Source organism: Phyllostomus hastatus, unplaced genomic scaffold (assembly GCF_019186645.2).
Source record: "Phyllostomus hastatus isolate PE091 unplaced genomic scaffold, TTU_PhHast_1.1 phas_contig_148, whole genome shotgun sequence".
NCBI classification, from domain to species: domain Eukaryota; kingdom Metazoa; phylum Chordata; class Mammalia; order Chiroptera; family Phyllostomidae; genus Phyllostomus; species Phyllostomus hastatus.
The window spans coordinates 10,799,777-10,826,845 of NW_025333607.1; the positions used below are offsets into that span (position 1 = coordinate 10,799,777).

General features: G+C 54.9%; 1 protein-coding gene across 1 annotated transcript in view; it reads left to right on the top strand.

Annotated features, from left to right (window-relative positions):
• Positions 1 to 27,069, top strand: part of KIF26B (kinesin family member 26B) — a 373,660-nt gene that overhangs the window by 294,545 nt on the left and 52,046 nt on the right. Inside the window, exons 6-9 of the mRNA XM_045860137.1 lie at positions 10,487 to 10,693; positions 15,326 to 15,419; positions 16,695 to 16,957; positions 19,797 to 19,980. Coding sequence (XP_045716093.1) covers positions 10,487 to 10,693; positions 15,326 to 15,419; positions 16,695 to 16,957; positions 19,797 to 19,980 — 748 coding nt within the window. The remainder of the gene's footprint in view (positions 1 to 10,486; positions 10,694 to 15,325; positions 15,420 to 16,694; positions 16,958 to 19,796; positions 19,981 to 27,069) is intronic.

Here is a 27,069-nt window from a genome sequence, read left to right on the forward strand (position 1 = left end):
GTGGTGGGGACACCGCAGCAGTAGAGCCGGGTCCAGCCTACGGGGCCGTGATGAGGGCGCCTCCTGCATCCGCACCCTTGAGGTTCGCTGATTCCGTCCAAAGCCAAGGGCTGGCTGTGCAGGGTACTCGTGGGACCCGAGCAAAGTTCGCTTTCCTAACTTGCAAGCTGCAGCTGCACCCCGTCCATCCCTGTGCATGATAACTGCTTCGGACACAGCCTGATGGGGAGGCTTTTCAATTCTCAAATGCAGGAGCCCACCTGGCCGATCGGGTGCCTTTCATCAAAGGTTGCCGAAGCCCCTCAGCCTCAGGGAGTTCTCCCCTCCCAGACCTCCCCCCAGCCCTCGCCTCCCAGGCCCAGAGGACTATTCTTGTTGGAATGCAAGTATATATCTTAATGTGTTGCTTTTTTCCCAGTCCTTACTATATGCACACTGCAGAAGACTGCAGTTAGGAAAATATCCCATTTACTTGGTGCTTGTTTCCCTGACCTCCCTCTGGCTCTCCACAAGCATTCTAAGAAAGAAGTAAAGAAAAAGCGCATCCTCCAAGTAATCTTTCACATTAGAATTTTCCATTCTGCTTTGAATGAGAGTCCTGATGCCTGCAAGGGCTTCTGGGCCAAGGTGGAGAGGCGGTTACGGAAGTTAGAGGTGGCGGTGGTTTGCCTCTGGTCTGAGGGGGCACGGGGCGGGGCTCGATAGTATTTGCTTCTTTACCCCCAGCTGGTCTTCTCTCACCCCTCTTCTTATCACGTGTCCTTCACCTCTGACCCCCCCGGGGTTCCAGGTGCATCAGGCCCCACCCAGCCCTCCAACGGGATGGAGCAGCGAGCTGGGAGTTTGTTGGACCTAAGCTGAGAAATTCACACAGCTTTGCTTCTAACCCTAAACCTTAACCTTGACAGTAATGGATCTGACATGGAAATGCCACCGTTTCCCTTTGGCTTCATCCTCAGTCCCTACTGCTCGTCCTCCCTCCCCCCTCCTCCTGGTCTCTCTCTCCCTCACAGCCCCGGCCTGGGCTGGGTGCCTAGTGTGGGCTTCCTGGGTATCCAGTGAACGGGGACAGGGCGTGCCGGGGGGTGCGGGCCTTTGGAGGAGCAGGCAGAGAGAATTGGGGTGACGCTGGCTAGTGCAGCTGTCATTGAACTTCCTTAATCTTCCCGGAGAAGAATGAAAATCTCTAAGACTGACATGGGTCCCAGGGTGTGGGGCAAGGCACTGGCGTGAGGTCTTCCTCCTTCCTCCTTCCTCCTTCCTCCTTTCTCTCCTTCCCTCTGTTAGCGGGAGGCGGTCATGAGCCTGTGCAGTTCGGCACAGCGGTCCATTGGGCATATGTCAGGCTTCAGTGAAAGTTACATTTTAGCAAAATCCAATTTTAAATTAAACTTTAAATTTAAGAAACCTTTAAGTTTTAGCAAAGACTACTCTGGATTTCAGCCCCTTGGCTCCAGCACCCCTCAGATATTTTTTTTTCCCCACTGGGAAAGGTCCTTCCTCCTCCTCTTCCTCCTCTTCCCTGGCATGAAGGCTGCAGAGTTCGGGCCAGAGAAGCAGCCCAGACTGGAGCGGGCACGTCCGTGGCTTCCCTAGGAGGGGACTCCCCACGCCTGTACCCACCCAGCCTCCCCAGTGGGCCCTGGGAAGGGCGCCTTGTCTCCCAGCCCCAAGCATGCGGTCCCCTTGGCTGGAAAGGCCCCGATGCTGAACCGAGGGGTCCCGTACTAGGTCACCTGCCACCCGCCCCAGGAAGCCCTGAGAACCCAGGGGAATGCGGGCACCTGCGCAGGCCTCAGCCACACATAGGAGGAGCACAGGCATCACCCTGTGGGTGATGCGTGTGTTTAATAGAGCTTACGAGCCAGCCTAGACGGCTTGACAAAGGACACACACACTTAAAGTGATGGCCGCCCTTTTTGATTTCGATCCTATCACGGTGGTGCTTTACAAATTCCCATGGTGCATCTGGTGGCTGGCCTTTGTAGACAGTCACCTGCCTGGGGCACCTGATGTACTTTCAGAGTCTGGGTGCTGTTATTTATGCAGGTCAAAGGCCGGAAGCAGTGGGATATTGAAATTCCTGGGACCAAGGGAGAAGCTGGCAGCGAGGCGGGAGGACGCTAAAGCAAGTGTCAGGTTGCTAGCAAGCCGCAGTTTTCGCCCTGATGACAGAGCAGGCTGCAGAAGAGAAAAACAGCTTCCCTCCCTTCCCGCTGTCTTCCGGGCCGACAGCACCTCTGTGGGGGCGGATGCGTCGGCAGAGGCAGCATTTCCCGCGTGCTTGCTGTTTAATGACAGACCTGGTAGCACTTCCGTCACAATGCATGCGTGGGCTTCCGTGCCACGTGGGCCCTTTATGGACAGAAAGGACCAACGTCCAGACCGGGGGCCTCTGGCAGAGTCCCGTGGAAGGAGTGCCCGCCGCTCGCGGCTGCCTCCACAATTCCTTCCACGCGGTTTTACCTCTTCGGTGGGGACTTCGAAAGAGAAAATAACCACAGTAACCCCAAACTAACCATCCTCGTTTTTCTATCACTGCTCAGAAAAATCTCCATTTGTCCCTGACCCAAGATTTACCAAAAATGAAGCAAAAAGCGAGTGCGGGTGGAGGGTGGAGGACCCAAGCTTTACCTGGAATCAATAAAACCCGGGCGGCCCTGGGCAAGCGTGGAACCGGCTGGAGCTCCGTGTGGCTTGGTGGGGTGGCGGTTCCCCCATCAGGCCTCTCGTGTGGGCATCAGTGATGAAGAACCTGGTGACCTGAGTCCCCTGACCTCCTAGGTCAAAGGTGGGTGCAGGGACACCAGGGGTCATCTGTTAGATTCTTGAGGACAACAAGGGTGTGGTGGCAACTGTTATTTATCAAGGGCCTACTGTGTGTTAAGTACTTAGATTATTTGCTTAATAGTCATATAAACCCCTGCAGATTGTGGTTATTATGCTCATTTCAATGATGAGGTAAATATGTTAAAATAATACATCCAGCCTTGGCTGGGTGGCTCACTTGGTTGGAGCATCATCCCATACACCGAAAGGTTGCGGGTTCGATTCCCAGTCAGGGCATACACCTAGGTTTCGGGTTTGATCCCCAGTTACAGCACATGTGAGAGGCAACTGACCAATGTGTCTCTCTTGCTCTCGCTCTTTCCTTTCTCGTCTCTCTAACGTCAATAAGTATATCCCCAGATGAGGACTAAAATTTTTTCTCTTACATAATACATTTGTAGTTGCAGTGCTATTATTATACAGTGGTAATAGACAATAGTCGCTGAGTGCTCGCGACGTACCGGCACTGCCGTTGGGGGCCTCACAGATGCCTGCGCTGCTAGGCAGCGCTGTCACTGTGACTAGGCTGCAGGTGCAGCATGCGTGAGTGACATCACTGTCCCCAGACACACATCGGCCAAGGCACGGCCAGAACTCACACCCAGGCCACCTGTCCCCAGCTCCAGGCCACACTCCACATGCTCACAGGGAGGACACACGGACCGCCGGGGTCCTTAATATTGAAGAGTGTCCCCCCCAGGGATGCCTCAGGGTCCCAGGTCCGGCTTCCCTTCTGGCCTGAGAATGCCCGAGCCTTAGCATGCCTGTGCCACTCGGCTCATCCATCTGAAATACGTTCCCTCGTGCAATGGGCTATGACAGGCGACCCTTCCTAATGGGCTGCTGTCAGAGCTCCGATCTTTGCTGACAGCCCAGGCCCTGAAATGTACCTGTCTCCATCCTCACAGCCCGGCTGCTCTCCCCAGCCCGCTAATTGGAGGGCAGGACCTGCTCCCAGAGGCTGCCCACCAGGGGCAGTGCCCCTCCAGAGGTGACTTTTCTCCTGGTTTTATGCTCCCTGCAGAGCTGAGTCCCCTGGTGGGCTCGCCCGGTGACAGACGCCCGGTGATGGAGTGCTTCAGGGAATGTCCCTTCCCCTCCGCTCCCCGGAGCACTTCTTGACTGAGTGCATCTCATTACTGGGCTCCACTCACGGGTCTTGCCCATGTCGTCTCGCCCTTAGCCTCACTGTGCCACCGCTTGTCACCTTCCCCTGCCTGGCGTTTAGTAGTAATGCACATCTTCCCTCTCTGGTGGCCTCGCCGCTTGTCATTTGCTGTCCGGCACCACATGTGCTCGCCCACCGGCACCTCTGAGAAGCCAGCTTCCCCCAGCGCTGGGACAGCCCCCACCAGGCTCCTCAAAGGTGGTTGTCCTGTGGTCAGGCCCAGGCAGAGAGGTTCTGGCCCTGCTGGTTTGGCCGGGAACAGCGTACCTCTGGCTCTGACCCAGGCCACTCTCTGCAGAGAGAGCAGGTGACAGGCCACCTTCCCTTCACTTTTGCAAGGTTTTGGACAAGTCACTGAAGCACCCGAACCTCAGTCTCCTGAGACTTCAAGTTGGGGGTGGAGGTGATAATCATAGTAATGATATTTCCTTAGCAAAGCTCTTGGGAGCCAAATGGAAATAAGGCAGTCCTTAGTAAACACAGAATCTGCAAACTGTTTAAAGAAGGGGTGGTGGTGGTGTGGAGGGCTGATTGAGTGACTGAGTCACTGATTTTGTCCAGAGCAGACACCCTGCCCCAGAATAGGCCCAGAGTGCTCTGTACACCCCACCTGAAACTCGGCACGGGGTCCGACACTCCGGACGTCCTCCAGGCGGACCTAGCCCTGTAATCTTTAACTAGGTCGTGTGGGATTGTTACTGTTTTATGCAAAGACACTTAATCCGATTTTGCTTTGCTCTGTAACTAATGACTAAACTGTGCCTAGAATCTCTGGCGTCCCTTCAGATGCGGATCCGTGATTCTTAACAGTAACTGTGTTTCCACGGAGCACAGACATTGCAGAATGGGGTTAAAAGCTCCCTCTGTGAGTTTGGGAGAGCAACCGGTTTGGTCCCCCCTCCCCGCACTCCCTTGTCCTGGAGTGACTGGAGACCTCCAAGGGTATTACTATTTGGCAGATAATTCTTGTGGTCTCCTAAAAAAAAACAAAAAACAACAACATCTGGAACGATTTTGCCCCTTGAAACCAACAAGATCTTCCTTCAGGAAAAGTAATTTCAGATCATCTCTAGAAACTGTGTTAGAAAAGTGTTGAAACCTCCTCCTTTTATAAAACCCAATTTTGTTTCCTCCCGGAACATCTTTGCCTCTCTCCCCCATCACGTTAAGTGGACGCGCTGGGTAAATTAAAGGGGAAGGGAAAGTCTTATTTATGGGGCTCAGTGGGCCCGTGGTGGGTTCGCCGAGGAACTCACATGATATTATAAAGAGAAAAGTACTATTTAAATAATGGCTGGGAAATTACACCCTGCGTCCCTTGCAGGGTGTTTCAGAAATTGGCACTTCATCAAAATCCTTCACAATAGCTCTGTCAGAGCGCCCCGAGCCCAGGAGGACGGGAGGGTCGCTAATTTCCTGGTAGATCGGGAAGGCACGCGTGTGCAGAAGGGAGCAGATTGAGGCGTGTACGCCGTTTCAAGGCCCTGTCCCCCCGCTCATCTTATTTTGAGCGGCTGGAGGATTTCCCTGAAGTGACTAATGGACCGTAAGTAGGCAGTGGGAGCCCGCTCATCACACTGATAAGACGGAGAAGAAAGGAATAAAATAAGGGAAATTCCACACTTAGCTTTTAGATGCTCCGACCAAATTGTACATGGATCACTCACCTCGACAAGTATGTAAGCAAACCACACCGTCTTACTTCATTTGCGGGGGAAGGGAAAGGGGGAATAATTTGTTCTCTCTCTGGTTGCCAAGGATGTGCATGTTTATTAAAGAATTTTTTTGCTTTAAGTTTTTAGAATTAAGCTTAGGAGAAAGGCTTCGGATGTCATTAATTTGATCTAGAAAGGGCTATGAATTCCTCCCCCCCCTTCCTTCTTCTCTAGAACAGTCTTTTACGTTTGTATATGTTGCTTTGTGTCTGCTTGTTTCTTCACCACTGTCCTTCAAGGGAGGTGGCGCCACTGTCCCATTTTAGGGGTAAGAAAACCAAGGCCCACGCCTTAGGTCGCACAGCCACTCAATGGTGGTGACGTTTGGATTAGAGCCCAGTCTCCCAGCTCCTCGCCCGCTGCAGGGACCCCTGTACCCAGAGCCTGTAAGAAAGGAGGTAGAGTCGTTAGACACAACAGACCCTTTTGTTACCCCTCCTCCGAGGGGTAGCACTGAGGACAGCCTGGTGCCTCTTCTACATTTGCCCTTGGCTGTCATCACGCAGGGCCCGGGGTGTCCGCTCGGTCTTTGGCCCACACCTTGGCTCTCCCGTCTAAGGCAGAGAAGGTCTCCTGAGAGCGCCAGGGTGGTCAGGGTTCCTGTGGCTCCCACTCAGCAGGAGGACCCCCGGCCTCGGTAGAAGGGACCCAGGTCCCTGGAGGAGCGGTGTCAGCAGCTAACGGCTCTGCAGCTCGGCTGCTCTGTCTCCGCAGGTGACTCCTGGGGTGCTGGAAGTCCGCTGACAGTCCCGCTTTTTCTGCTTTTTCCTCCCTTCTTCCTGCGGGTGGGACTGGGTGAACCGTCTCTTTTCCTCCTGACTTGCCTTGGAGAACAATTTCCAGCCGCGCTGCAGAAACTTAAGAACAGATGTGAATGTTTAAAGACAATTCTGACACTGCCAGGATTGAGGCAAAAAGGGATGCCAAATGGTCTTTCTGGTCAGGTGACCTGAGGCCACCTGGACCAGTTTCTACTAAGCTTATTAAAAATATCCGTGAACTTGAACATCGGTGTAAAGAGAATCACACCATGGAAATGCAAAGGCATAGAAGGATGCTGGAGGTTAGTTTACGTGGCCGCCTTCGTGGCAGACACGCTGTCCCTGCGCGTGTACTGCGGTCGAGACTCCGGCCGGGGCCAGTCACTGTTCCACGCACGTCTGTGAGGGCCTTCACTGCGGGGCCCACGAGGGACTTTAAACAAACTCACGCACCACAAGGATTCCGAGGTGCCCTCCTTCTGCCACCACCGCACCGTCATCCGCAGTCTGTCTCCCACTGGCGAGGGATCCTTTGAATGGTCCGGTTTACCCCGAGCCCCTGAGCTCCACAGTCAGCCTCCCCCGACAGCCTGGGAGAGAGACTGGCAGCAGAGAGCCGCCCTCGGTCTACACCGTGTGCCCGCACTCTGCAGCGAGGGACAGGCAGGGGCGTCTGTCTGCGTGATCAGTGCCTGTGGGGCCCCGCGGCTGTGTGGCCGTCGGCTTTGCCTTTACCTGCACGGGGTGTGCGTATGGGCCCCGCGCTGTCTCCCTCTCGGTGAGCGTCTCACCAATCCCACCATGCCCTGCAGGAGGACGTGCGCAGGTGATGAGCAAGCAGGACGCCAGGACAGCTGCTGCCCAGAGCAAGGGCTGTCTCTCACCATCCGCTGACTAATTAGGTTGGATGAGGCAAAGGGAGGCCTCATCCAGTGAGATCTTTGCTGGAGGCAATGAATCGGGGTGTCAGGCCCTCCCTACCCACCCCCGTCCCCCCCACACACACTGTGCCTTTAGCTGTCAAGGTCCCAGTCCCCCAGTTCCGCCATGGGCAGTGACTGCTGAATGCCTCCTTTACTCCGGGGGCTGGGGAGAGGCTGTGCCTGTTAAGACTGCAGGACAGTCGCGCCCGAGCTGCAGGGACAGGAGGGGGTGGAAGTAGGTGTTGCCAGGAGCCTGCCAGGGTTTGCAACAAAAGCAAGAACTTCTGGCAAGGAGTCCAGGGCTTTTCTTGACCCCGAGTGGTATCTCTTGAGCACTCAAATTACCGAGGATTAGACAGGAAGGGGAGGGCTAGACTACAAGAGTAATAGCACAAAGGAGGTAAAGCAGAAAAACCCAGCTTCCTTCCTTTTAGAAGGAAAAATATCCATGTATTTTTCGTGAATTGCAAGGGAAAGAATGGTGGGCAGCCTTTCCCGCAGCCCAGAGTTCAGTGAGCTTTTAAAGCAGCGTGGATGTCCTTGGCCAGCCAGCGGCTGGAATCCTCAGCCTGTCTGCAGGAACTGAAGTGCACGCTTGGAACTTCATTAAGATGCAGGAGAATTCCTCTCTGACAAATGATTCACTAATTCAGCCCCTTCTCTCCTGCTTTTCCTCGTAGGCCCATGCGTGGCTTGGCTCATATTTTACATTCAGCACCTCTAGTTACCCCGAAATTGCATGTGAAATTGTGAAATGGAAAAGCGGTGGGCCATGTGACTCCATCAGTTCTGCCTGGCATGGCATCAGCCTTGACGTGTGCCGTTCAGAGGCTGGGCTGCGCGGGGGCCTTGCTTACCGAGGGCCCGGGGGCCCCAGACCCCTCCCCAAAGTTGCCATTTGAAGACGAGCTCTTAGCATGCCTGCTGTGTAAATGGGACCAATCGATAGAAACGAAGGGGACTGACATAAGATTGGGGACACTGGCAGTGAACGAGAAAATTGCCAGAGCGGATGTAGACAGACGGTGGGGGGAGGGGGGTTGCCATCACGTCCAGGCTGACCGTGGGACGTGATGCTGCTGCATTAGTAGGAGCCTCATGAGGCCCGGTACCAAGGCCCAGCCCGGCCTGCAGCAAGCCCACCCTGCTGTGATCCGTGGCACCGAGTCCAGGACAAGGGGTTCCAAAAGCTCACCGGTAACACCGTGGTTGGGAAGTGCCAGGACATTGTGATTCGGAGGGAACAAGTACAGGGAGGAGGAGGAAGGGAAGGAAGAGGAAGAGGAGGAAGGGGAACACCCATCTGGGATGCAGCGCCCGCCTGTGCCCAGTACTTCACAGGCCAACTCCTTTCATTCCTACAACAGACCCAAGAGAGAGAGGCCTTGTGACTCCTACGGCACAGGTGGGGAACCTGAGCCCCCCTCCGAGAAGTCTGGCTGTGTGGGGGAGGGGCAGTTGGCATATGGGGAAGAGTGGGCTTTGGGGTCAGCCAGCGGGAGGGAAAGAGCCCAGCCTCAGCATCCACAGGTTCAGTGATTTGGGACAAGCTCTGTAACGTGCGTTTTCTCGTCCGTAAAGTCTGGGCAAGTGTGCCCTCACCCTGGCTCGGGGAGGGGTAAATGCGATGCCGTGGACAGCGGCACGGCCCTAGCTCACCACAGACCCTCAGGGGACAGCGGGGATCGTCATGTGACCTCACTGTGGGAGAACCTAGACTTGCCCCCTGGGAGGTGGGCCTCATCCCAGCATTGTGCCCCGTCCACCATGACCCTGGCCTCTGGACCCACACACGAGTCCTGTTCTTCGGTGACGAGAACAGCTGGGCCCAACACCCTATGGATTCTTTACATTTCAGCTTTATGCACTACGAATCAGTTCCCACGCCTCGGTAGGCAGGGCTGGGTGGGCGGGAGGATGCCCGCACTCTGCGATGCGCAATAGATTCCGTAGGTTCTTTTCTGAGTGCGTCTGTGTGTCTGAAATATTTGATTCACAGACTTCCAGGCTCCTCCCTAAAGCTGCATCACTGAGATTATATCAGACCTGGCCATGGGTTGGATAAAGAGGGCAAGACACAGAGAGGAATTTAAAAACAACCCTGTACAGAGCTTCAGAATTTGCTCCATCCCGTTACAAACATTACCTATGTCTGTCTGTCTGCCCTGCTAGCTTATGAACCCCAGATCTTTGCATCCCCAATGCCCAGTGCCTGGCACATAGTAGGCACTCAACACAGTCAGACTGCACCAGCAATGTGGTAACGAGGGGCTGGCAAGGCAGGAACTGCTGTCCTTTTTCCTGGGACTTGAGGCTCCAGAGCTGTGTGGCTTCAGCTTCACTTCCGCAAGTTCGAGTTCGGTCTTGGGGGTGGAGCCGAGTGGGTCAAGGGCGCCTAAAATGTCCACGTTCAACTACTCAGGGGGTGGGTCAAAGGGCACTGCCTCTCGTATGCCGCTGAGATGTGCTTTCATGCCCTGAAAAGTCAACTCCCAGGCACTCACTTAATGGGGTCCCGAGGAACACGAATCAAACAAATCTTTGATCGCCGTCGCCCCTTGGAACACATTTCAAATGCCGGCCATTAAAAGCAGGCCACCGTACGGGTCTTTAATGATGACACTAATAAACGTGGATTTTTTTTTCCCTCCAAGAGCCCTGATGGGCAGAGGCAGGAAGTAAATTATGGGAGCGAACTTTTATGTCCATGGTTTATTGATCTTGGAGCTTCCAGGGGACCACGCCAGCCCCAAACACGTGGCGACCCAGGTTACTTTTCATCTCTGTAATTGGGCCACCAGGGTACAGTGGGTTTCCAATCTACATTAACAGGAAGGCAAGGACATGCCATTTCAATAATAAAGTAGTGGACACATCAAAATAGTCTACCTGGTAATTATAAGTAAATCCATTTTCCCACAGGCCACGGAGGCTCACGTTGCTAATTCATTAGGCACATCATCGTAATTTATCACGGGAAAGTTCCATGCTGTGCCATGAATACTTATGAGTCCAGAGTGTACACTGGGGTGCCCCTTCATTCAGCATCCAACTTAATCCACGTCTGTCCTGGTTCCTGTTTCTTAACAGGTGAAAGTCATGCTTCGCATCTGTTCCACGTTGGCCCGTGACACCTCGGAGTCCAGCTCTTTCTTAAAGGTGGACCCACGGAAGAAGCAGATCACCCTGTATGACCCCCTGGCGTGTGGAGGTCAGAATGCCTTCCAGAAGAGAGGCAACCAGGTTCCTCCGAAGATGTTCGCCTTCGACGCGGTCTTCCCACAGGATGCTTCTCAGGTGGGTGTCACCCCCTTGGGGCCAGGCAGGTTGATTCGTCTCATGGAGCCTGCACTCAGTCACTAGGACCTGTGGGCTCTCTGAGGGGCCAGTTACCCCCGGCACAGCAACGCGTAGCAGCCACTTCGAGCTCCATTGAATAACTGCTGTCGTACCATGGGCAGGACCGTTGTGCCAGGATATCAACAAACTGTGTCCTTGGGGACAAGGAGGCACGAGCCAGTCACTGGGGGCATCCAGAAGCAAGAAGACAGCAGGAAGTTTCAGGGACCACTGTACTGAGGTGCAGGCAACTGGTCCTGGGACCCTGCCCCCGCCCCCACGTCTGGGTGTGGGTGTGTCAGGGGACGAGTGTTTCTGGGAGCTGGATTAGAATTAGTCAGGACCCTAGAACCCTAGAGAAGGCAAGTCTAGAGTTCCCGTGAGGAGCTGGAGCTCCAGGCAGGGAGACAGCGGCTGACATGCAGTCCTGTGGCCCGGAACGGTGGAGGGCAGGGCAGGGGAGAGGCTAGGGACAGCTGCTGTATCGGCCAGTGTCTGCTGCATCACAACCCGCCCTAAAGTTCAGTGGCTTGGACCAACGAGCGTTTATTATTGCACCTGAGCCTGTGGGTCAGCCGAGCCTTCCTCTGCTCCCAGCTCGGCTCATTTCTACGTCTGTGGTCAGCTCTGCTGACCTTGGCTGGCTGCTGTCACGTGTTTGGGGGCTGGCCAGCCTTAGGGTGCTCTGGAATGGCCTTGGCCAGGTCACCTGGTCTCTCTCCACATTGTCTCTCATCAACCAGGAGGCTGTCTTGGACTTACTCTATGACAATGGCATGATCCAGGCAGGTAGGCCTCTTGAGGCTGAGGTTCAGAATGGAAACAGCACCCCTTCTGCCGTGTTCCATTGGCTTAGGCTTGAGGGCTGGGAAGAGACTCCACCTCTTGATTAAGGTGCTGCAAAGTCATGTTGCAAGGGGCATGCACCCAGAGAAGGGTGCAATGGCCAACCGTGGCCATTGTTGTTTACCTGCTATGAGTATAATCTCGGGAGCTCAGGGTGCCGAGATTCCTAGACCAAAGCCCCTGGAGCCAATCCCAGTAGGAACAGATGTCTGGTAGAAGATTCAGCTGCACCTTCGGGGGCAATTCATGTGCAATGAATTGGTGCAGGTGAATCTTCTTGTAGACATCTATTACCCAGGCTATAGGTAGGCAGTAGCCTACTTTGCCCGCATTTTGGCATCAGACACTTGTACTTTCCTGATAAATTTCCGGCACTTTCCAAGATTTATGCAGAACAGTGCACAGTAGGGGGACTAACAGCCTCTAGCAGAACCTGGAGCATCACGACGACCATTGCGGCTCCTGTCAGTTTCTCCCATGTTGCACCTCAGTGTAGAAAGACACGGTGTTCACGCAGACACCTGGATGGTACTGTTGGCAGAGAGCACGTGCTGTAGGCTGCATGCATTAACCAGCCGGGTCCGTGGTTTCCCCAGCGAGCTCACCGTGGGAAGACAAAGCGCTTTATGAATGAGTTCAGTGGTTTCCCTCTTCATTTCATTTTCCGTGTTTGGGACCACCCCATGGACTCACTAAGCTAAGCCTCACTTTGGGGTCTAATAAATGGCCTACAAATAATTCAAATCATGCAGTTAAAACTTTTCAGAAGCAAATCTCCCTCGGTTGTCAGCATCCCAAAGCAAACCCTAAATTCAGCGTGGACTATGAATGCCTTTCTAATTGATTCCAGAAAAAAGGAGCCTCTTTTATTGCGAGTCTTTATTTACATTTCAGACTCAGTGGTAGAGCTCGTCTGACAGACGCACTCGCTTTAGAATGCTTTGTGTTTGCTGAAATTTCCAAGTGTTTAATAAACTGCATTTCAAGAACATCTCCAGTTTCTAGGAAGTTCCCTTTGCATCAGCCCATTCGTCCTTCCTGGACTCCGAGGGCGCGGGGGAGGGAGGCGTGGCTCCTTCCCCATGACAGACAGGGAAACTGAGTCTCACCGCTTCAGTCTCTCATTCACAATCCCTTTCCTGAGCAGACATCTTTTCTAGATTCTTCTCTGTGTTCTGCTCTGTATGGTGGTGCATCTTTGGCCACCTGTCATTTTGCTCACTTCCCTAGCAGTGTGTCTGTCTTTGGAGTGTGTCCTTGCACAAGTCACACTTGCTCTGAATGTCTCCGGACCTCAGTGTTGTCTGTAGGATGAAGACAGAACCCAAATGTACCTCCTTAAGGCCGTAGTGAGTCCCTGAATTGAGACCCATGAGGTACTGAGAGCATAGTCAGTACTCAATAAATGGGAGCTACTTTTACTATTAGATCATCATTTTAAGGCTGACATCACGCTGCGGCTGTGGCCAGCCTTGGCCTTCATGGGGTGAGCACCTTCCAGCCTCCAAAGCAGAGGGGCCAGACGGCGTACAGGGTGGCCTGTGCCCCCAGGTCCTTGCCGCTGGCCACCTTCGTGGGCTTCGTGGAGCCCGGACAGTTCAGAGTGTTGCTTTCTCTGCCCTCAGGAGCCATCTTTACACCCTTGAGTGGCCTTGGCCGTCCTCCCCTGCCCACTGCGGGGGCAGACTGCTGCTGGGTCTGGCTTTGGAAAGGGGACATAGTCCGTTCCAGCTGCCATAACAAAATAGCACAGACTGGATGGCTTATAAGCAACAGAAATTTGTTTCTCGAGGTTCTGGAGGCCGGAAGGCCGAGATCAAGGTGCTGGCAGATCTGGTGTCTGGGGAGAGCCCCTAAGCAGCGCCTTCTCGCTGTGTCCTCATGTGGTGGAAGGGACCAGAGGGCTCTCTGGGCTTCTTTTATAACCCCACTCCCGAGGGCTCCACCCCGTGACCTTGTCGCCTCCCTCAGCGCCCACCCCCTGCTACCACCACACCAGGCTGCAGTCTGAGAATGTGGGAGGGCACAGACTCAGTCATTAGCAGGAGGGATGGGGGGGGGAGCAGAATTCAGACCTGTGGGGCAGCGGAGGCTTCCTGTGGACTTGGACTTGGCCATGGGGTCTGCTCTCAGGAAGGCTGCCTGCCTCTCTGGGCCATGGAGAAGCAGCACGCAGTCTCCAGGGGCTGTCGTCACCTCCTAACACACACCAGAGGCGCAGCTCACTCCCCACACCCCTCCTCAGTGCATGCGGGGCAGGGACTCAGCCGGGGGAGGCCAGCCCTGTGCCGTGCACGCCTCCCCCGCCCGCCCCCCCCCCCACCCCCGCGTCTCCTCTGCCCGGCCTTGGCCCCGGTGACTCGGTGAAGGCACTTCGGTTCATACACAACCGACAGTCTCCCCACTGACCTCGAGTCTAAGACAGTTTGTGGACAGATCAGGGTGGGCTCTCAGCCTCCTCACCCCGATCCATCTCCCTTTGTGTCCAATAGAGGCAGAGTGCTTTCAGCCTCTGGCAGATTCCTTTAAGATTCTACAGCCTCTGTTTTGGGGGGTTTCCGAGCCAGGCTTGCGTGGCCTGGATCCTGGGTGTACGATCGATCCTGTGGTCCCCACCCCACGGCAGCCCTGTCCTGCTGTCCCCTTCGCCCAGGAGGTGCCCCCGGCAGAGCTGCTGAGGCGACCACCACCGGAACCACCCACAGTGGGGAGGAGTGTGGTTTCTCCATGCCGGCCCGGGAGAGAACGTTGGTTTCCGAGCACTTAGGTTCCTTGTGCCACGGCCGCCTGGCGCTGAGTAACTGCATTCACGGCCGGGCCTGCGGCGCTCAGCTGCCCGCCCAGGGGCCCCTCGCTCCGAGGACTGCAGAGGCCCGCATGGCCTCTGGATGTTTGCAGGAGATCTGACTCCGGCGCCCAGACAGAACCCTAGGCAAGAGCACAAGCGAGTCATTCTGTGCCCCTGCTGCTGCGGAAGCCCCCGGGGGCTCGCTGGAGAGAGAGTTCCCAGAGCTCCGCCTCCGCCCACAGAATTGACTGAGTCCCCATCACTGACGGAGCGCTGGGCGGCCGGGCGTTCATGGGGAAACACAGCAAATCCGCAGGAGCGGGCCCGAGTTCCGTTCGTCAAGGATCTGTACGTGTTGAACGTAATGTCTGTGGAGAGAGAAAGAAAAGGCTGGTTTCGGAGAGAGGAAGATGTAGACTGAGAAAGGAAGGAGATGGGGGAGAAAGCAGACAGACACCACAAATCTCCTGCTTAGATTAGAATGACAATGTCTCTCCAGGTCGCCGTGCTGAAATGGCAGGTCCCTGCCATTTTCCCTCTAATAAGGCTGGCCTATTTTGTGAGGGGTGTGTGTGTGTGTGTGTGTGTGTGTGTGTAAAGGAAGGATCTAGCTGGCCGAGAGCACATGGAAAGTCTAAATGCCTCGTCCGGAGGCCGGAACGGCAGCAGGGGAGGGGACAGGGTCCCTGAAAACGCCCTGTGTTCCCACCCGGCCCAGGCCCTGCCTGGTCTGCAGACAGCAGCGGAAAGGGCCCGGAAATTAGCAGAAGGGAGGTTTGCAGTTACTGTGTGAAAAGCTCGCGCTGGCAGAGGGCGGGCGGCGCCAGAGGGGACTGAGCGTCCGAGAACTCAGTTAGGGGCTGACCCACCTGGGAATACACAGGGCCACGCCCCGGGGAAAGCGGGCTCGCCGTTCTGTTCCGTTACTCACCCGTGTCTCCCCTTGTGTCTGCCAGGCCGAGGTGTGCGCCGGGACCGTGGCGGAGGTGATCCAGTCCGTGGTCAACGGGGCCGACGGCTGCGTGTTCTGTTTCGGCCACGCCAAGCTGGGTCAGTGAGAGCCGTGCTTTTCCGTCCTTGCGCGCCGGGTTCCTGGCCCCCATCTCCATTCTTCTGTGAGGCCCCGAGTGCTCGGGTGGAAGGAAGGCCGTCTCCCTTAGGTGCCGAACCAAACAACCACAGGGGATCATTTCTGCTTTTGAAATGTAGATTCCCATTCGTAGTGGAAACCCAGTCGTCTGGGAAGGGCTTCAAGCTCAAAAGATGAACAGAGGCATATGGCAGGGTTGTTCCCATCTGATCCAGGTCAGGGTCACGCCCAGAAAACCAGCAGGATAATGTACATTTCCTGAACAGGGGCTGTTGGGAAGCAGAGAGCTGCCCCCACTCAATAAATACATACATACATACATACATACATACATACATACATACATACATAAAAATAAAACCCCACGTACAGGAGGACTTGGGTTGGCAATGGAGCCAAACTAAAGGTCAGAGGAGCAGCTCCACGCAAAGCCCAGGCCATGAGCGGACCCGTCTGGGGAGGGTCTGCTCACCGTCCTTGCTTCCCAACACCCAGCTGTCCGGATGCCCCCGTGCTGGGTGCCGGGTCGGGGGCAGGCAGCTCCCCACCCCGAGTGGCGCCTCCATCCTGACCTGTGGCGCTCTGCTCACCAGGTCTTCCCTTACACGCTGGACAGGTGAGCAGTTTGGGGGAGCTCCAGACACGGTCCCTCGGCTGAGCTGCCAACAGAGACCATCGGGGCCAGGGCTGGGCCAGGACCGAAAGCCCTTTTCACCCCACGGCCACTCGGCCTCCTGCCCCTTCCTTCTCTTCTTCATCTCTGCTCAGAGCAGTGACCCAGATTTCGGTGGACTCGGCTCCTGCTATAAAAATATGCACAGCATTTAACTTGAGAAAGGTTATAAAGTGTTTAAGTACATGACTGTAATATGTGGGGCGGTGACAGTGATGAGTGGTCCCCACCTTCCCACTCTGTGTAAAAACTAGGCAGAGACGGGTCGCTTTGGGTATTTGGGGTCCTCCTGGAGGTTCGTGGTGATCTGATCTAGTCACTTGCCAGGGCTCTTGCAGCCGTTATTGTAGCCATTTAACCAGAGGACTGGGAAAGGTCTTCCTGCTACTGCCAAGGGCTACTTCGCTCACCTTTTCCTTCCCTCTCCTCCCTTCCCCCACACCGCCATGCCTTCCTCCTGCATCCTTGGCATCTATTCCCGAGACTGCAGAACGACCTGTGGACACTCAAACTGCCGTTCTCTCTTCTCTTTGTTCCCGTGCCCCCCCACGCGGCCCCCCAGGAAAATCCTACACCATGATCGGGAAGGACGACTCCATGCAGAACCTCGGCATCATCCCCTGCGCCATCTCCTGGCTCTTCAAGCTCATCAACGAGCGGAAGGAAAAGACTGGAGCCCGCTTCTCGGTCCGGATCTCGGCCGTGGAGGTGTGGGGCAGAGAGGAGAACCTGCGGGACCTGCTGTCCGAGGTGGCCACGGGCAGCCTGCAGGACGGCCAGTCCCCCGGCGTGTACCTGTGTGAGGACCCCATCTGCGGCACGCAGGTGACTGCTCGGGCTGGGGGGGCTCAGGTGGCCCCGAGGCGGCTCCCCCCTACCTCCGAGGCCGGGGCGCTCAGCCGGTGATGGACTGACATGCCCACCAGGAGGCCCACGGGTGTTTACGTTACAGGGGACTGGACCTTTACGGCCGCCAGCTGCGGGGCCATCTGCTCGCCCAACCTAAATATTTGTGCCTTGGATCTAATTGACAATGAGCAGGAATCACGATTGTTGTAGCAGTTCGAGGAAATTGAATTTACTTTCTTTATGCCCCTTTCAGGGGGAGGGAGGAAAGGACGCTTTTTCTTTTGTTTAACAGCAAACTGAAATATTTACTGCTCTGCACAAATAGCCACGGCCGTTACCGGGACTGTTTATGGCTCTATAAACTGTTCCTGGCACCGGTTTGCAGCCAGATTAGGAGTGCTGCAGGAAAAACTAATAACCACTTTCTCATTAGCACCGTGATATAATTGCTAGAGCTGCGGACGCCAGGAGAGGCTCCGATGCGCCTTCTCAGGGCGTCACGCCTGTTTCCAGAGTCTTCTCTCTCTCTCTCACTGTTTGCCTCTCTGGGTCGGCATGGCCTAGAACAGCCTGCTTCACGTCCACAATAATCGGTTCTCCCCATCTCCACCAGCAGGCTTTCTTTCCTAGTTTCACCCGACGCCTCCTTTCTTAGACGGAAGGTTCGGTTTGTACCTGCCTGGCTCCCAGGTGGGATTGTTTCCACCGGCGACGATCCCCCATCTTCTCACACCGGACCGCATCCCCCACCCAGCTCAGCTTCTTCCATTGCCATGGTGAACCCTCCAGGCCATGGTTTTCCTGTGTGTACCTGTCTACCTTTCCAGCATCATCTCTGGCCACTCCCCTCCCCTTGCCACATTCCTCTTACATTACACGTAAGTCCCCCAACATGGCAGTGCCCTTCAGACTTCAGTGTGTGTATGAATCACCGGGGAACTTGTTAAAATGCATATTCTGGTTCTGCAGGTCTGGGCTCGTGCCCTGGACCTTGCATTTATTTCTAACAAACTCTCGGTAGCAAAGCTGTAGTAAGGCACCAACCACGCTCCTTACCTCTAGGCCTTTGCACATTCTGTTCCTTGTGCATGGAATACTCCTCCTCCCTTCTGGTTCTTCATCTGGCTAACTCCTTATCCTTTAGGCCTCAGCGAGATGTCTCTTCTTCCTGGAAGCCCTCTTAGATGTCTCTCCTGAGTTGACTAGAACACTGGTAGCAGCTATGCTGTGATTGCCCGGTTAGCTCTTGGTAACTCCCAAAGGGCGGGTACCACGTCTGACTAAAAGTGGCTGTGCAGTTTTAACAGATGCATCAGATACCACTTGGATGGGGCACCTAGTTAGAATACGAACTAGCTGGTCATGAGAACCTCAGTCCAGTGGTTCTCAAACTTCAGTCTTCGTCAGAGTCACCGGGAGGACTTGTTAAGGCACAGTCGCTGGGATCCCTGTAGAAGTTCTGGTTCAGTAGTCCTTGGACAGAGCCGCACACCAGGCATCACAGCACGTTCCCACGTGGTGACGCTGCTGGCGGCCCAGCGACCACACTCGGAGAACCACCGTTCTGAAGCATGAGACGGGCTCACAGGTGTCCTCATGGCACCTGTGATGGGAAGCAGTGCCCCCTACCCGCGGCTCCCGCCCCAAGAATTGCCCAGACCCTCGGATGTGCGGTGACGTCCGCTCACTTCTCCACTAATGAGGTTCCATGTGGGTGAAAGTGCAGCTTCACTGAAGGCAAAAAAAAAAAAAAAAAAAGAGGAAGAGACCAACATGCTCTTGACTTTAACTCTTCTTATTGAAAAATCGTAAAAATTCTCTGCTTTATGTTTCGGCCATTCTGAGTACAAAACCAGGAACACAACGGAATCTCCCTTTGAAGTCTGAGGATGTTCATGGTCTCAGATCCCAAATGCCATCTCTCGCAGTTCAGAACCGTGGGAACAGGTAACGTCAGAGTAGAAAACGTTCGGAGCCTGTACCGACCCTGAAACATACACCGCAGATCTCTCCTCTGGGAAGATCTCAGACATAATGAGTTTTCTTCTCTGCCCCCACAAAGGGACAGGTGGCGGAACGCGCTCTGATTAAGGTTCATGGTGCCGGCCAGGGGGTCCCCAGGGTTTGGGTGCCTTGCCCACCGTGCTCTCTGCAGTCGATTGAAGAGTGTGCCGCACACGTGGGTTTAGTCGTAAAGGTAAAACTAGACCTCTGCTGAGTGATACAGACGAGGCGTCCGCGTATCCTGGGTGTTTTCCTACGTCTTCAACACTCACTTCTCGCCACTGTGCCGGGCACTGGGGTCTGTCATCGGCTTTGATTAGATAGCTGGGGAATGAGATGAGAGTTGGGCTAAAGCCGACCAAGCGCTCTCCCTTCCTTGGGACCCCCATGCTGTCGATGAGAATCACACGGTGTGGCCCGTCTGTGTCCAGCCCTCTCCTCTCTGAAACCCAGGCACAGTCCCGTCCTGCGAGTTCTCTTAGACTGCCCGCGCTGCGGCGAGCCGCCCTCTGCTCCCGTTCAGACACGTGCATTCGCTTTGTCATACCGGCTGTTTACAGATTCTGCCTCAATTATAAATGAGGGAAAATGGATGTCGTCCAATCGTGTGCTCAACACGAATCTTCAGGCAGGAATGAATTAGGCTGAGTGTGGCGCGTGAGTATAGGGCCACGTTGTACAAGGACTCCCCGCCTTGGCGGGGCAGGGAGCTGCACGATGCTGAACGGACAGTCCGGTGTGGGGGTACGGGGGGCGGGGGGCAGGCGACCCCCCTCAAGCTGCAGCCTCAGCTTGGGCTTGTGTCTTCCAGCTGCAGAACCAGAGCGAGCTGCGGGCGCCCACGGCGGAGAAGGCCGCCTTCTTCCTGGACGCCGCCATCGCCTCGCGCCGGGGCAGCCAGCAGGACTGCGACGAGGACGACCACCGCAACTCCCACATGCTCTTCACGCTGCACATCTACCAATACCGGATGGAGAAGAGCGGGAAAGGGGGAAGTAAGTCGCCGCCCCTCCTCACCGGCCCTCGTCCGGGGGAGAGGGCCCTGGGCGGGACGACCGTGACCTTCTGTTCACCTGGCGTGATCTCGCCAGTCTCAAGTCCCGCTGACTCGTGACTCAAGATCGTTGCTGAGTCTGGGCTGCAGTTGACTTTGGAATTGTCCAAGGGAAGAGGGTTTGCTCTGGGAAAGATCACTGATGAATGTCACTGCCGTGAGAATGCGAGAGAACAGAGTTTAAAAAGAGCAAAACAGCCCCAGCCAGTGTGGCTCAGGGAGTTGAAGCATCGTCTTGTAAACGGAAATGTTGTGGGTTCAATTCCCAGTCAGGGCCTATACCTAGGTTGCAGGTTCGATCCCTCGTCCAGGTGCATACAAGAAGCAGCTGATGGATGTTTCTCTCTCACACTGATGTTTCTCTCCCTCTCTTCCCCCTCCCTTCCCCTCTCTAAAAAATCAATAAGCATGTCCTCAAGTGAGGATTTAAAGAAAAAAAGCAAAGAGCTGCTTAATGGTTTCTTTTGGTTCACAAACCTTAAAGGTGCGTATCATCAGAAACCAGCCTTTTCTCACCAAAGCACCCTGGCAATGTCGTTATTCATCGTTAGCTTGAGTCTGCCGTATGGACCCAAAAGAAACCAGCTCGTGATTTTTAAGTCATCTGTAGATCAGACATTCGAGTAACTAACCAGACTCTGGCTGCCTTCCCCGCTCAGGAAACGGCCATCGGTGATGTTGCTCTGTAATCAGCCAGCCGCAGTCCCCAGGACGGCCGCACTGCCGGAGCCCGGCTCTGGGTCACACAGGCCCCTGGTGGCTGCGTCGGACCTCACTGACCGGGTGCAGGCTCTAGGCTCTGACTGGCGAGCAGTGTCTGTCCGCGCTCGCACTTGGGTGCCAGCCCTGGGCCCGGAGTCTCAGCTGGGGTCGTGGACTGTGGGCAGAGTGGTCCGTGGACCTCACCGGGTGTTCTCCGACCTCACAGGCTGGGCTGGGCTGGCCAGGCAGCGGCTTCCACCTGTCTCCCAGCGTCCATCTCTGTAGGGTCTTTTAAAACACAGGCAGCTGGCCCCCAGTGCTTTCTGAACAATGGTCTCAAGAAAGCCCGTGCCAAAAACAAACAAACAAACAAACAAACAAACAAACAAACAAACCCCTGAGTGAGGAGACTAACTTTGGTGGCTGGAAATCGTGAAGCTGTCTGACACAGAGGCAGTCTGCTGACCCGATTGGAGGTGGAGCCTGGAGTTAAGACATCCCGCTGGAATCTGGGAGTGGGCTCCCCAACTTCTCCCCCGTCTCCCTGTTGCCCGAAGCCTTGAAAGCCAGTGTCCTGGAGATAGCTCTTGGGGGTGTCTGTGGCCCCCAAGCACAGGTTCTTCCCCTCCCCCACACCCTCAACGCCTCTGTTGACCCAGGCTTCTGCCATGGTTGCTGCTCCGTAGTTGTTGCTTTAATTCAAGTTTAATGAGGCATAATTTACACGCAGTGAAATGTGTCATTAGATGAGCTTTGGGGAATCTGCACAGTTGTGTATCCACCACTGTCAGGACAGAGAACAAAGCCACACCACATAGAGCTCCCTCTTGTCTCCTATAGTCGGTCCCCTCCTCCGCCCCCGACAGCCACCGATGTGGGTTTTGTCCTTGTAGTTTTGCCTTAATCCGGAATGTCGTATGAACGGAATCCTGTGGTCCGTGTGTGGCCTCGTGCGTCTGGATCTTTCATTCAGCATAACACATCTGAGAATCCTCCACGTGGTCGCATGTACTCGCTGTTCACTTATTTTGCGTGCCGCTTCCTCGTTGGGTTTTGACGGGGCCCCGAGATTGGCCCTGCCCCCACCCCCACCCCCACCCCCAGTGCGGGAGGAGTCCCATTCCCTGGGGCTGGGCTTCGTGGCTCTGACCGACAGTGGGGCGCTGGCGCTGGCACTGGCCCTCACTTGCACGCCCTGGGTGCTTGGAGACGCAGACCAGCAGGCCAGTCTCCCCTGGCAACCCGCACTGGTGAGAAGGGGCTGACGGGCCGAGCAAGGTATTTTGAACGGGAATCTTTCAAGAGAGATTGATTCTCCAGGAAGGACTCACAATGTGGACAGCATTTCCCCTGAGAAGAACCTTCTGAAGGAAGGAAGTGAGGGGCTAGGGTGGGGGTGAGAGGATCCAGACCTCTGTAATGAGGAACAGAACTTCACCCACACTTCTCCTAACCGTCTGAGAGCTGGCTTTCAATCCTGTCCTCAAGAGTTGTTTCTTTCCTGGGCTGTGTTTTCCCTGCGTGAGTGTGGGAGTCCGAAAAATGTTTGCTTCATTCTTTTAAGCTGTCAATAATAATAATAATAATGATCATCATCATCATCATCATCCCAGCCTGCAGTGAATTCTTGTACTTTTGGCAAAGGAGAGACGCACAAAGGACCTGACTCTTGAGCCAAATGGCTTCCAAATGGTGTTGAGTGGAAAACTCAGGAGGGGAGGGAACCGCCCCCTCCCAGGAGACGGCAAACCGCGCTGAACACAGCTCTGCTTCTGATTTTCCACTTTTCACTTCGCAGTTCCGTGCTCCGTGCGGACCCCGAAAATGGGCAGGGCTCCCGAAAACCGCGAGCAGTTCACGAAATCACTGCAGCCGTAAGAACTTAAAACTCGGCTTCCGCAACCGTGCAGGCTAATCCACCCCATGTCGGTACTTAAGCAGTCCTGGGTGCTTATGACACATTTCACTTAAAACTCATCTTCTTCCTATTGATAAACAGCGAAAGCAAATTGCCTTTAAATAATAAACTGAGGCTAAAGAAAAAGGCAAGTCCTATAAATGACGTTTCCAAAACTTCTTTGGGAGCTTTCTAATGTATCTACGGAGGAGGAGGAAGAAGGGCAGGAGGCCAGGCGGGTGGGAGGGGCAGCCCCCCACCCCCAGGTCCTGGAGATGCTGCCTGCCTGCCCCCGCACCCGGCTCTGTGGGGGAAGGGGGTCAGGCCAGAAGGCACGTGGCCTCCCAGTCCGTGGCTGGCTGGACTTCTGTGCACTCGTATCTGTTTCGAACGTAATGAGGAGATTTGGAGTGTTGTTTAAAATGGAAATGTTGTTTACTTATAGGTAAGGAATGACCCCTGTGGACTTGGCCGCCAGAACTCAATTAAGGGAAAGTTTATTAATTAGCCTCCCTGCGGGGAAGCAGAGAGCAGAGTGTTGCTGTTCACTGGCCATTAGAAGCGCAGAGGATGGACGCAGAGAGGCCTCTGGGGCGGTAACTAAACACCCGTGTATGCGTGCACCTGAAACGTATGCACACGTGTGTGTTTTATACACACTCACGCGTACACACACAGAGCCACACTGAGGCAGACAAAACTGTATTCAACGTGTCCAGTCAAGATAGGAAAGAAAATTCTGTGTTGATGTGTCGTGGTTTTGCAGATAGCAGTAGGTTCAGCGTCAAATACGTCCCCAGTTTACAAAGTTTTGGGGGCATCAGTGGGGCCGATTCTTCACCCGACGGGGAGGCTCCCTTCTTTGCTCAGATGCGTCTTTCAAGGCTGAGGAATGCCTTGCGAATGCCAGCGTGGGCCAAGGGACCCCTACGTCCTTCCCATCAGGAGCCACCCTGGGAGTCAAAGCAAGATGGGACTAGAGGGGCCTCGGGGCAATGAGCTCACGATGCACAAGTTCCCAGTCCTTGATGAAGATGGGATTTAAAAGCATCCCTCGGCTGAGTTATCGAAGCTTGCGTGAGACTGTCGTCCAGGGTCAAGAACGGCCCTTATCTCTGATTCATTCATTCACTGTATTGCCTCTCGGGGAAGCCCACGGGCTGGGTGTGGGTGGGCTGGCTGTGACCATGGACCAGCGCCTGCGCACAAGTCTGACCGGATCACTTCCCGTCGACAACCATCTGCTCTTTATGTGCCTTGGGATGGCGGGACTCGGCTCATGCCCTGTCCAGGGCAGTGTGGTCTGTAGGACTCTTGAACCCCACGATGTGGGTGGTGGACGTGGGACGAGGTCTAGCCAAGAACGTGGCTCCTATGGGAGGCGTAGCCAGGCCTCAGCGCCCACCACAGCCAAGCCCTGGGCAGTAAGGGCTCTCGCACTGGAGGGCTTGCTCCAGGGCTCTCGTCTCCCCCTTGGCCCACAATGAAATGACAGTGTTATATTTTTAGACTTTCGTAATACAACTTTTAAGGTCAAGGTAGCCCAGAACCCCCGAGGTAGTCCCACTTGATCTGCCCGTCCCCTCCATCAGAAGGGTGGTTCTCAAGCCTCACGTCCGCCGGTACCGCTCTCAGCAGGTAACCGGCTTCCCGTTGATGGAGGAGAAAGAGTTCCTCTGGTGTGTCACCTCAGTGGCTCTCCTCTCAGCCTCAGAACCTGGTCCCTGTGCCTCGGCCCCCCTCCTCCTGTCCTGTAGGTCCGCTTCCTCCCGTCGCCTTGACTTCCTTCTCGTCCCAACCCATCGCCCCTTTCAGGACCTCGCATACTGTAACCCACCCACCATGTTTTCATACTTTTGTTTTCAATCTCTCCTACCACCAAAGTCAGGGCCACCTCCTGGAAAGGAGGGAAGGGACAGTAACATTAACAATAAGAGCTCTGTCGGCACCTCACTTTCCGCGCAAACTGCCTCCTCCGTTTTTCTCCTCTGGATCCCATACCGGGTGGGGATGATGAGTCATTGCCTTCTCTCTCCTTGGGTTTCAGTCACTGGTGGGCTGGCCTCCATCTCATTAGGCTACAAGGACAGGGTGTCCATCTGTCTGTCCCCCGTGGGCCCATTTGTGAGTCAGTGCTCGGTCCTTCTGCTGAATCGGAGGGAATGCATGCTGTACTCGGAAACACGCGTGGGTTTCTCTCGCATCCAGCTCAGCTCGGTCTCAGAAGGGGAAGGACCACCCGATCACCTGTCTTAGGAGCAGATGGGGGGTTCAGAGACGCCCTTTTCTGCAACACAGTAGAAGACAGTCAGTTAACCGAGAAAATTAGTAAAGAAAAGGGAAATCGTATGAAACGATACATGCATGTCATAAGCATGTGATTTGAACTTACAACGTACAAATGTGCATTTCGTCATCAGTCTTCTGATACAGCACGTGACTTTCTCTCTGAGATGATCTTTTAAGTTAAGGTTCTGACTTCCAGAAACCACATTTGTATTAAAATCTGGGTTTTGCTTTAAAGTTCTTCTAACCGACACAGGAACTTAAAATACATTTGTGTAGCCAACTGGGTGTAGACTTTTTCTAGATTCTTAAAATTGTTTCCACTCTCTAATTTCTCATTCATACCTATTTTTAGCATCTTTTTTTAAGAAAAATAACTCCTTTTTATCACATCTTTCCAAAGCATTGGATTTAGTTTAGAAGCGTGAGCTGTCTCTCCACTATCCCATGCTAGTGGTGTACAGAGTGTTTGATTATATTTTTACCTACAGTCTCAAGTAAAAGGCATGATTCGGTTTAGGGAGAAACCCTGCTGCTATCTATACCTCATTATGGGGGACAAAAGTGCATGGACTCACCTGGGGACAGCCAGCACTGGCCACCGCCAGCACTGGCCACCAGAGTGCCGTGGTCACCGTGGAGAGCACTGGTGAACCTGGCCAGGAGACAAACCACTTAGTGTTTCAATGACTCCCAGTGCCCCCGTCACACTGCACTTGGGTCAAATTAGAAAGCGTGGGCGTGGGTGTCCATATTACTCATGAAGATTCTAAGGTGAATCTGATGGGTGGCAAGGCTGGGGAACCACTGAGTGGTGGGAAGGTGAGTTTGAAGAGCTGCATGCTTTGTCCATGGCTCTGGGCTTTTACGTGATGTCCAGCAGTACTCAGCTGCCACGAGATCTCAGGCGATTCCGTTCCCGTCTGCGAACCCCCTCTTCCTCTCTATAAAGTGGGGCTGATTCTCGCAGTACAGGATTATTGCGGGAACTGAGTGACGTCGGGAGGATTCAGCGCCTCCTGGCCCCACCAGGCGCTCGCCCGGAGAACACCTGGGCGCTCGCTCGGGGGTGGGGCAGGCTGAGTCCGTGGCCTCCTGGGGGCGAGTGGAGCGCTGTGAGTCACCTGGTGTGGGCAGCATCTAGACTTAAACCGTGCATACCGGAACGTCGATACAGGATGGCTCGAGGCGGACTGAGTTATGTCCCTGCAGCCCCGCAGCTGTGACTTCCCAAACCTGAAAAGGCCGATAAGGAGCCCGCTTCTTAACTGCTGTTAATGAGCGCCTATCTGGCCCATCGATTACAGGACTCCTTCCTCTCCAGCCACCTCCAGGGACACAAATTCCCGCTAGCAGCTCGTGGCCCTGCCCGTCACCTCGCCCCTCCCTGATCAAACGCCGCCTGCGGAACTCAGAATTCCGTGACAACTGAAGCTGCAGTGGGCACAGAGCGGAGTCGCGGTCCCATTGTCTGCCTGTGACTCTCCCTGTGAGTCATGCAGGTATAATGATAGGTGTTTCATACTGTTGTTCCTCGGCGCAGCCTAAACTGTGCCTTTGTTCTCTGCGCCCTGTTTTACTACGTGCGCCTTGCATTGTGCGTTTCGTTCCATTACCTCACACGGTCGGAAAGCCCCAGTCGGCCCGTCCTTGCCCTTTAATCTGCGGCGCACGCAGACCGTCTGGGCTTCTCCTGTCTGTGTAATTAGGTTGCGAAGGAGATGGTATTTGGCTTTAAAAATAACTGTTTCTCCAGCGCACGACCATGACCAGATGTTGCCGGGTAGAACATGGGATAAAAGGGAAGCAGCGTCTCACATCTTCACTCCTTTTGAGGGTTTTCCACTGCGGACGGTGGCAGGGAAACAAAAGGTCCCGTCCTGAGGGTGACAAGCCCTGTGCCGGGGAGGTACCCGCCTACCCGGAGAGCCTGAGTGGGGGCGCTGTGCCTGCTGCAAACACTCACCGCCCCCCGCCCCCGATCCCCGGAGTGTTAGCGGTGGACGTTGAGGCTGTGCTGGGGTGAGACAAGGTCGGGGTCAGGACAGGGGTTCCCAGACGTTCTCATCCCGCAGCGTGAACCCTGGCGCTCCCAAGCCAGCGCTGTCCCGTGGCCCTGCCTGCAGGAACGTGCGAGTGCCCGGA